Source organism: Lactuca virosa, chromosome 3 (assembly GCF_052849685.1).
Source record: "Lactuca virosa cultivar CGN04683 chromosome 3, Lactuca_virosa_CGN04683_v6, whole genome shotgun sequence".
Taxonomy (NCBI): Eukaryota; Viridiplantae; Streptophyta; class Magnoliopsida; order Asterales; family Asteraceae; genus Lactuca; species Lactuca virosa.
Window position 1 is genome coordinate 306613508 of NC_136428.1, and position 10952 is coordinate 306624459.

General features: G+C 33.7%; 1 protein-coding gene across 2 annotated transcripts; it reads right to left on the minus strand.

Moving 5' to 3' along the window:
• Positions 1-1313: 1313 nt before the first annotated feature.
• On the minus strand, positions 1314-10308 carry LOC145167312 (importin beta-like SAD2). Of its 2 annotated transcripts, none has more exons than XM_079086476.1 (22): positions 9983-10308; positions 9555-9690; positions 9228-9315; positions 8998-9147; positions 8073-8235; positions 7812-7996; positions 7552-7725; positions 7329-7474; positions 7137-7260; positions 6870-7050; positions 6491-6650; positions 6343-6384; positions 5501-5619; positions 5207-5405; positions 4184-4315; positions 3837-3940; positions 3105-3284; positions 2767-2906; positions 2539-2678; positions 2299-2459; positions 2082-2208; positions 1314-1873 (listed from the first exon to the last, which is right to left on the minus strand). In XM_079086476.1, exons 1-22 carry the CDS (start codon positions 10070-10072, stop codon positions 1716-1718), a joined length of 3099 nt encoding a protein of 1032 aa, XP_078942602.1. In that variant the 5' UTR covers positions 10073-10308; the 3' UTR covers positions 1314-1715. The 2 variants fall into 2 exon arrangements, with proteins under 2 accessions (XP_078942602.1, XP_078942601.1); XM_079086475.1 differs by having other exon boundaries at positions 2299-2462.
• Positions 10309-10952: the final 644 nt, after the last annotated feature.

Below are 10952 nucleotides of genomic sequence, written 5' to 3' on the forward strand. Positions count from 1 at the left end.
TGTTCCTTTAGGCCCTACAAGACAAGACCAACCAAACGAGTCCTTAAATTAATTTTTTGGATATTTGTCTCGGCCCTATATTTGTCATGTGATTCTTGAGCCCAAAGAAGCATTTACACCAATTTCTGGAGGGAAAACTATAATAAAGTCCTTACATATTAACATCATAATCGATTTAGTCTTTATTTTTTTTTTATTCAATTAAGTCCTAAAAACCGATAGTATTCAATTTAACCACTTTACCTGTTCAACAGGTCATCCAACTTTCAAAAATTACATTTTTGGCCTAATTTTCAAAATTTATTACAAATTTGGTCCAAATTTTACACTTTTGACCCAGATTTTAAATTTTATTACAAATTTGGTCCAAAATTTACTCTTTTGGCCCAAATTTTAGAATTTTGTTATGAATTCATCCTAACTTTAGTTGTTTTTACAACTTTTGTTTCTCAAAATTTTGTTTTGATTATGTTTTTTCTTTATAAAATCATATTTATACAAAAAAAAAAAAAAAACATATTTTTACATAAAAAATATTATATTTTCTATACAAATGTATTTATAATCAAATAGGTGTTTGTATACATTTTTTTATAGAAACAGATTTATATATATTTATGTACTTAATAAATACCTATTTTTATAAATAAGTACTTCGTATACAAAAACGTTTTTTAAAAAAAGTTTTTATATAAAAAATATAAGATTTTTTATATGAAAATATGTTCTTTTTGTATAAATATGATTTTATAAAGAAAAAACATATTCGAAACAAAATTTTGAGAAAAAAAATTACAAAAACAACTAAAGTTAAGATGAGTTCATAACAAAATTCTAAAATTTGGGTCAAAAAGGTAAATTTTAGACCAAATTTATAATAAAATTAAAAATCTGGGCAAAAAATGTAAATTTTGAACCAAATTTATAATAAATGTTAAAATCTGGACCAAAAATATAATTTTTAAAAGTTGGATGAGGTTAAATTGAATACGATTACCGGTTTTTAGGACTTAATTAATTAAAAATATATATAAAGACTAAATCGATTATGAGATCAATATATAAGACTCTTTTGCAAATAGCCAGTGATAAGTGGTAAAAAAACAAATGGATTGAAATTTTAAATGTAATTTACAAAGATGAATTCCAATTATGCAGTGTGGAAGTTGCAATTCGTAGATAGCAACACCTCAGTCAACCACATTAAGAAAAATTAGCCACAGTGCAAACATGGATTGGATTTTTTATATCTAATTTACATGGTGTGTACTTGTACCCTTTCACCATCAAAAAAAAGGCAGAAAAGAAGTTGATGAATTTACAAACAACTTTTCACCATCAAAAATAATGTTACCCAAGTAACAAATAACTGTTCCAACACAAAGAAGAAAAAAAAAACAATAGCAGTCATTCAACAAACAAGGATTGATAATACCTACCCCAAAGCCACAAGGGTATATTTTATCCTGAATGGGACATTTTTTGACCCGTATAATGATTGATGATAATAAGACTAAAACTACAAACAAACAAACAAACATCAAGCAATCAATCAATCACAAGTAAAAACAACAAGACAAGACATGCATGCTCGCTCTCCCGTAGCATAGGAATTTCTTCAAGCGTTGACCAGTGGAGGGAGGCCAGGGGAGAGGGGAGGGGACAAAAAGCAAAATTTGAATAAATACATGATGAATCTGAATAAATGACATTGATCAGGATGCAGCAGTGGCGGCCTTCTCCAGCTTCTCTTTCTGTATGTCTAATCTTCTCTGATCAGCATGCTGAGCAACACCATTTGCTAGTGCCTGATACCGCAAGTCAAGTGTCTGCGACAGCCTCTGGAACCTCATTTGGTCTGAAGCTTGCAGGGCTGTACATTTAACATTTTCATTTCAGGGGAATTTTTACAATTTTTTTTTATTCAAGACCAGAAAATTAAAACAAGTAACCAACCCTGTTGAAACGAATTAATTGTTTTTTGGTCCAAGCCAACTGCTATTTATATTTTGCTTTATACAAATGACAAACAAAAATCCAAATTTTTTAGCTTCAGTTTCAGTTTTAGGAAAAAAAAATACCTTTCGCAGTATCCATAAAGAAAACAAATGGATCGACTTCATCAATAGGTGATTGCAAATCCTCGTCATCGCTGAAGTCATCATCAGAGTCATCATCGTCATCATCAGCTGGGCGGAATGATCTCGCCTGAGTACATACACCCAGATAGATTTACTCTTTTTTTCTCTATTATAAATAAATACACAAATATTTGAGACAAACCAAACCAAACCAAACCTGTGCACCCAATCTCTGGAGTCTCAAGCTATCGGCTTCATCACCATCCTCTGCATCGACTCCCATTTCCCCATCATCATCTTCATCATCATCATCATCATCATCGGTTTCCAAACCATCATCCATGTCATCATCATCTTCTTCAGGATCTTCCTTTGCAGCTTCTGACCGTAAATAAAATTTTAAAATAAATAAATAAATAAGAAGATATAATATTAATGATAGAGAAGCAAGTGAAACCTGCTACTTGGTCCTTGTAAGCAACAAGCAGGTCAAGCGTTGCCTTGAAAACACGCTCCAAGAACTCGCCTGGCAACTGATCCGGAGGAAGGGTTAGAAGAGATGTTAGACCCAAACAGCACACTTTCTTATCATGTTCCCTGAAACGCATAAAATAAATAATATCATCTATTCTATTGCATCATATTCATAACAAACAGGAAGCAAAGGAACATGCTTAAAACTAACCTCTTAAAGTTGGCACGCACACCACTCTTTTTCGTTTGTTGCAGCATCTGGAACCAAAGATTGAAAACTTCTATAGCCACACCCATTTGATGCAATATGTTCAGAGTCAACGGGGCGTTATAGTAAAGTGCATCAGCAATCTGCATAAATAATAACACCATCTTCATCTTAATGATAACAAGAGGTCTTTTAGCATGAAAAAATGAACAAGATCAACTTCTACCAAATTATAGCAATGACGGTCACAAGACTATATATAATCGAGGCTTAATAATTAATTTGAAAGAAATGACAATAAAAGTAGGCTGCTATTTTTATTTTTGAAAGATGTTACTTACAACTTGCACCAGAAGGCATTTCAAGTATGGTCGTTCTGCTACGCGCAAACGCTCAACCGTGATTTCAATATAGAATTTAACCCAGTGGTCCACCTGGCCCCTGCAGTTCTGGAACACTACTTCAATAAGCTTAGGTGCAGGTTCAATGTCGTTGTCCTCTAAGTTTTTATCTCTCATTATCTGCCAACAAGAACATATTAGACAAATCTTTTCAACTGCGAGTTTCATGGCCAAATCAACTGTGTCTCTACCTAGTGGGAATCCTTTCTATGAAACAGGATACAAGGAATTTAATTGCCAAATAAAGCAAGAGTTGATTATTAACGTATATATCTCCATAACTAACTAACTTTTTGCTAACAAGGATCTTGGTTCATATTCTCACTAAATATCTGTCTGGAAAAGTATCTAGGTACTTTTCCAAGGAGCGATTGATTATGTTCGAGGTTTGTTACATAACACTTCTTAAATGGCAGATTTATGCAAGCGACAATTATGGAAGAAAAAACTACTTTCATCAAGAAAACGCGATGAAGGTAGTTTAATTGTATGTATGTATATATAACGCAAACCTGCAAAATTAGGATCAATAAGTTCCCTAAAGAGTTAAAAGTTCCCAAATTTAGAACTGTAGTAGGATTTAGAGTACACTTAAATCCTAAAAACAAACGACAAAGCCTCATATCATAGTCAGGGAGCCTTTAAAAAAAATAATTGTTCAATATAACATACATTTGAAAGCACATTCCACAAACTTTGTTGGTAGTCCGGCTCCTTGCATGTCAGATAATGCACTGTACTCCTCGATATGTAGTTATCCAGTGGGACTAGGATATCTGCACCATAAAACAAAATGGCAAAAGAACCAAAAGAGATGAGAATTCCTTCTAGGACAGACAAACTGTGAGGAACAAAAAACAACATGAAAATTCCTATATAGATGAAAAAGGTGTGTTCTCCAAGATATAACTTATAAAATATGGTGTGAAGTAAAGTAACATAAAATGATGCATGGAATACAAGCATAAAATGTTGTTGTATTATCCGACAATATTTAGGTTGAGAGAAAATGAACATACTTGGGAAAAAATCAATAGCCCAATCAGCAAGAGCTTCCGTCAGCAATGGCCAAAGACTCCACATATCCAAGGATATTGTTGGTGAGAAAAAGGTCATGTATGATACAATTTCCAAAACTTCTTCAAAAACATCTGCAATAGAACTTGTAAAGTAAGCACTAAGCAGATCTTAGATAAATGCATCATTTTAATGAATCAGGTGGTAAATAGCCGTTCAAAAAAATCAGGTGTTAAAATAGAGTTCGCAAAAAAAAAAAATGGGTGTAGGGTTAGTGGATTTCTCCTCCTAAAGAAGGGCTCAACTTTTAACCCCTTTCTCTATATATGCAATACTTGGGAGTTCCATTTATTACTATAAACTATTCTCATAAATTATAATTATTTGGCGTTAAATATTCTTGTAATGAATGAATTGGAATCTCTGAAAGGAATTGGGATCCGTGGAATCAGAATCTGTCATGTGTTTGGTACATAGGAGATGGAACAGGATTCAAATGTTTTTGAAAAACTTATTTATATCTGAAAGATTTTTGTTTATTGTAAAGATATAATTGATATTTTTATTTATATATATATAATGAGAGTATTTCAGTCTTTTGATAATAAAAGGATGAATGGAGTGGAATCATATATTTCAACTCCGTCGAAATCCCCAGCCCAAAAAAGTGTTAGTGGCACATTTGGTTTGTAGAATTTTTGTGTAAGGAATGGAATCAACCAACTGATGGAATAAGAAAGGAAGAATAGAGGGCGGAAGGACCCCTAGGAATGGTGGGATCCATCTAACATGGAATTTGAAGATACAATTAACCTTGCAAGCAAAAACAGCATGGAATGGAATGGAATCGTCTCAAATTCCAATTCCGTCGGAATCCTCAAACCTAACAAGCACTGCGTGATGACTTACTTGCTAAGCATGTTTGGGCGATGGCAATGTATGTAAATTGAACTCATGGCTACTACAGAGGGGAATAAAGTTTCCAAGGTAGTGAAATCTGAAAAACTGGGTAAGTTTAATATTACCTTGCCCATCAGTTGTAAGCATCCGACGCATTATTGGTAGTAGAATTGGCTCAATGTGAGCAAAAATGTGAGGGAGCCTGCTCACTGATTCAAGAATCGTACTAATGGCACGTAAACAACCCGCAGCTGCCAAAGCACCAGGATCATCCGCTTCATCATCAGCTTCTGAAGTATTGATACACTTCCAAAATGCAGCAGCCTGAAGTATCACATTCACAACAAAAAAAAGTTAAAAGTTATAATGGGAAGGAGCAACTGCACCACTTCACATTTTCAATTGGAAAAACACATCACCAGACTCTGGCACAAGCCAATAGCATACGGTGCCATCTCCTCTCCAAACTTGTCAACAATTGTCTCAAGTGTAAACACCAGATCCTCGTTTTCAACTTCATCCATTAGCTTGAAAAAATCTGAAAACAAACCATGTGTAAGCCATCGATCAGTAAAACTTTTTCAGCATATATACGACTTACGTAGCAACGTGCTTCCATTTATTTATTTATTATATATATAACATCCTACATTCGTAGCTACTTTCATATCTTTTTAGTACATACAGGATTGTACTTCCAATCTTTCTGTTATGAGCATCTCCAATGGAAGGTTATTTTATAGCTTATTGCTATTTCAACAAGTCTTTGTTGACCATTGGAGTGGAAAACGTTTTTTGGTATTTTATCCAACCACTTGAGTCATTTTTTAAACTTTGTTATATTTGACTAATAAATCTATTTTGTTAAAAAATGCAAAATAAAATTGAACATTTTTTGTATTAGAACTACATATCAGATGACGTGTTCAAAAACAACAAATTAGATAAGGGGTCTTTAAACAATATTTCAAATAGATGCGGATACACATGTAATTTAAAAAAAAAAAAAAAAGGTTTTGCATTGGAGATGATATGTAAAGATAGGTTTTTTTTAAATAAAGTTGGTGAAAATATTATGTGGCAAAAATAAGAAAGGTCAACTACCGTGGATGCTTTAAGACATTGTACTTTATATAATTTACCTAATTATCGCATTGTACATTCAATATTTTTCTTATCAGGAAATACAAAATCTATCCAATTATAGCAGTGAAAACTGAAAGGTACAATGCTGTAATGGGAAGAAACAAAAGTAGGATACCATCAAGTAGTTGTGGAAGAATTGGCCTGATTTCGCTAAGATCTGCAAATTAGAGAAATATTTTCCAAGCTTATTATAAAATTCTATATGTGTGAAAGAAAGAAAGAAACCAGAATATAAAAGAAGATCAAGTAGTTGTGCATTTTACCTTTGCAGGATTCAACAAAAGAACGCAGTGCAAAAACAGAATCAACACGAACTGGAAGCTCAAGGTCACGCATCCCAGCAACGACACTTTGTAGTGCTTTGCGGAAATTATTTGGGTCAGAGAAACTTATATGGGCATATTGTCCTGCAACCCACGCAGCCTAACATTTGAAAATAATGTTTTAGATTTAAAGTTTCCACCAACAAGTGCAACACACACAACATTAAATAACTTTTTTTACGTTAAAAAATTTATTATATATCTGTTTCTTGTTTTTATACATAAAAAACAATGTTGCTTCATTTCTATGACAGTTTATGTTTATTAATATAATATAATGAAGTGGAAAGGAAAACAAAAATAGAAAATAAAGTATCACCTTTGCTCTGAGATGACCAACAGGACTGGCAAACTCGGGGAAAACATGCTGCACTAACATGGGCTCAAGCTCGGATTTATATGGTTCAGTCTGTTTCAATTTATCACACAGCGCTCCAATAGCAAGAAGTGCCCCATCCTTTTGTCGATAAGGCTTGAACTCAATTGAAGCCTCTTCATATCTAACCAACCAGTCAAAGTAGGACGATGATTGTTGGGACCAATTAACATGTTGTTTATGAAATAGCTAGAAGATTGGTATGTATACCTCTTAAAAATCTCCACAATAAATAATATGAACTTTTGAAGGTTCTCTTTTCCACGTTTTCTTACCAGTTCGCTCACAAAGTCCATTGCTGCCGTCCTGGGACTGTATAGGTCTTCAATAATATCTGCAGAAAATTTATGGTTGATAAATAGATAGATCTTAGATTAGAATGAGAGTCAAAAACTAACTCACCATAACCCTTCCTCACATACTCATGTGGATCTTCCTCCCAAAGGGCTTGATCATTGTCATTGAAGCACATAAGTGGAAAGATTATCTCAAACAGAACAACATCAAGTCTTGGTTGGAGCAGATTGTACATGGTAGTCTTGGAAAGACTGACGGACAAAAGTTGATGATTTCAAAAGGAAAAACAAAATATGATAAGTATTGATGACGAATACATGAAACAGACCTGTTGCTCAAGTATTGCAAAATAAGGTTGGAAACTCTGTCAGGTAAATAGTCACCCATACGCAGCGCATTCAACAAGTTGAGATGACATTCCAAAATTTTTCCGGCATAGTTCTTCTGGAAGTGTTGTGCAAAAGCTTTGTTCTCTGGGTTTTGCAATTTTAAATCTCCAAAGCTGAGAAAAAAAGAGTAAAAAGTTGAGCAAGAAGACTATTAAAAATTATAATTAAAAGAAACATCTGAATGTGACTGAGTCCTCACCGGGTATAGAGGCGGTTTAATATATGGACAGTCCACTTCTTTACCTTCCACCATCCCCATGACTTGCGGAGCTCTGGATCCGCTGGTTGGCCCTCTGATGGAACGGGTCGCTCCAACATATTTAGGAATAGAACCATCCAAGCATTGAACACATTTGGGTCAAACAATTTCTTCGGAATCTCCAGCTGAAAGTCAACAATCAACAACATTTAATACCAAATCATTGTCTCATCTTAGTTACTCACATAGTAACTCACTCACATATATGGACGACCAGAATATTTTGCAAATGAGTTTAATCAAATCTGCTACTTCAATTGATGGGTTTCCTATCTGAACAAGCCTGCTGAATATATTTAGCAAATGAGGAAACGTCTCCTCCACAACATGGTAGATTGGAGTCCTCTCCTCGTCTGACTTGAACCTATAATTATAAATACCAATCAGAATAAAGTGTCATTGAATTGCTTATAACTTATAATGTAAATGCAAATGATCCATCTTCACTGTTATAGCTGTGTAGACTCAGATAGACAAGGATAACATCCAAGATTATTCCTTTTTCATCTCACAAACTAAGCATATAATGATAGCTGCTTTGCACATTTAGTTGATTATATACTCATTTATGTATACATCTTATCACAACATAGTAAGAAAAAGGTAACTGAGACTTTGTTAGCTATGAAATAAACTGTCAAACACAATCATAATTCTGTAATTTGGGACAAGGTAAGGTAAGCATTGATTTGTTTTTCATGAAAGAGAACAGCTAAACTGCAGTTCAACAAGTTAAAATGCCAGTTAATGCATTATGTCATGTGAATTTAGTATCACATGTTTGGGTCTGAAACTATATTTTGGTGTGGCATGCATTTTAACATATTAATGGCATTAAAATATTTTAATTTGTACCAAAACAATCCTAAGTACTTGTAGTGTGACTAATATAACTAACGGAAGGAACACCAGACAGAAAGATCAGTTATGACAGTCTAAGGCAAATAGATATAGAATATCGGCATAAACAATTAATCAAAATAAATTTATAAAGTAACTTCATCAATCATCTTCAGCATCAGCGGCTTAAGTAAAAATACAGCTTCTAATTCTGGTCTATCAAGCAAAAAGTTGAAGTTATTATAACATAGATAGAGTGGATGTGGCACATAAATAAGGTACTTACTCATATTTTCTAGAAAGGATTCTAAGCACAAAAAGAGCTCCATAAACTTGCTGGTCTTGCAGATTATGTGTCACCCAATGCAAAAGACCTGGCCATTGTTCAGGATAATCGGCATGTATAATTGTCTTGAGACACTCACCCAACTGTGCCCTGTAATCAATATTGTATTACAATTGTACTCATAACGAATGAACAGCAACAGATGCAAACACTCAAGGAACCATGCTTACCTCAACAATGGAGGAAGTTGTGCTACAAATACAAGGATGTTCTGCCTTACCAAGTCTTTATCACTTGGCAAAATCTTGGATTGTTCGTCTACAATGGCATAAGTTTATTTATAAAGTTTGAAAGACACAAATAACTTCAACAACATATACATCCTTTCAGTGAGAACTTGATGACAGTTGTATACTTGCATGGGATTTTAACCACTACTACATGGGTACTGATGTATGGGGATGTTGGATGTATATTGATTGAAATTTTTATATCTAAAAACGATGTTCAGCTGCTATAGATATTTGAATTAAATATTACGCAAAAAGGTGATTTACCTGGATCATGGGGTGACCAATTTTTTGCTATGAAGTTTTTAAAATGAATACTGGCAACCTGCCGCACAGCCATATCACAATTTCCATCTACAATGATCTGCAGCATCCTCACCAAATGCTGAGGAGTATACTGGTACTGAAAAGCAAATAGTTTTATCAAAAAATTAAATGATGAACTCAACTCAAAACTAAGAACTTGAAATAGAAATTGTATCAACGCCTAGTCCTGCACAAATTATTCAATCAATATCCAAACCGAAACATGCCCCACCTATGCAAATTTTGCGATTTTTCATCAAAAACGTTTTATATAAACGGAATTATGATTATTGCATCAACAACAAATCAAGTACAAAAGCAACAATTGTGAATCCTCATCCGTTTCAAACATAATCAATCGATAACATTCGTAATCAGAAGCAATATACCTGATTGAGGCTCGCTTCAGCAGCTGTCCGTTCTGCTGGATTGGGGCTAAGTGCTGCTTGCAAAACTATAGCAAGATTTGGAAGATCCATCTTTTACTCTCTTTACGTATCAAAATCCGATGACTGAATCAATAATCCTCGGAGAACTGGTAGTTAACTGGTGATGTCCTCTAGGGTTTACATAAAGCTTGGAAGATGGAGAAGAGAATGATGGCTGGCTAGTGGCAACATAGAAAAAAATAGTATGTATTTAAATCATTAGGGTTTAGAGAAACAACAGCAGCCGAGTAAATTTTTGGGTTGTTTAACGACCATGGTTGAATGGCATAGGCGCGTCCCCCCTCGGCGTCCATTTTATTCGTTTACTATGTTACGTTGTCTAAAAACCCTATCAGTTTTATTAATTGTGAAAATTGATTTGGGTACATTTCTAAAAAAAAAAAAATAAGGTGAAAGCTAAGTTGCTGGTGATTTAGTGTTAACTAGGAGGTGATCCCGACAATATTTTTTCTTTTCATGATTAGGTTTTGTTTGAATTGAACTTTGTTGATAAATATTTATTTTTTCTTTTCATTATTAGGTTTTGTTTGAATTGAACTTTGTTGATATTTGTTGTAAAATTTTGGATTAGGCACATATGGTTTTGGTCTATGTGGATTGTGATGTTATATTGGGGTAAAGTTTGGATAGTTAATTGTTTGTTTGTGGACAACGTATTTGTTCATCGATTTTGATTTTTTGGTTTCTTGTATGTTGTTTTTTGATCCGAGGTTTCTCTTCATCCATAACCATTATGTCATGTCCATCAATAAATGGTTCTCATGTGGAGCAGAAAACTGATTTTTTAACATTGTATTACATATCATGCAATCCTTAATTGATGAAACATTTCCAAAGAGTATATCATCATCTATGTATAATTCTTAAATTGGATGCTAACAATTGTCAATATATTGGAGAAATTCAACCC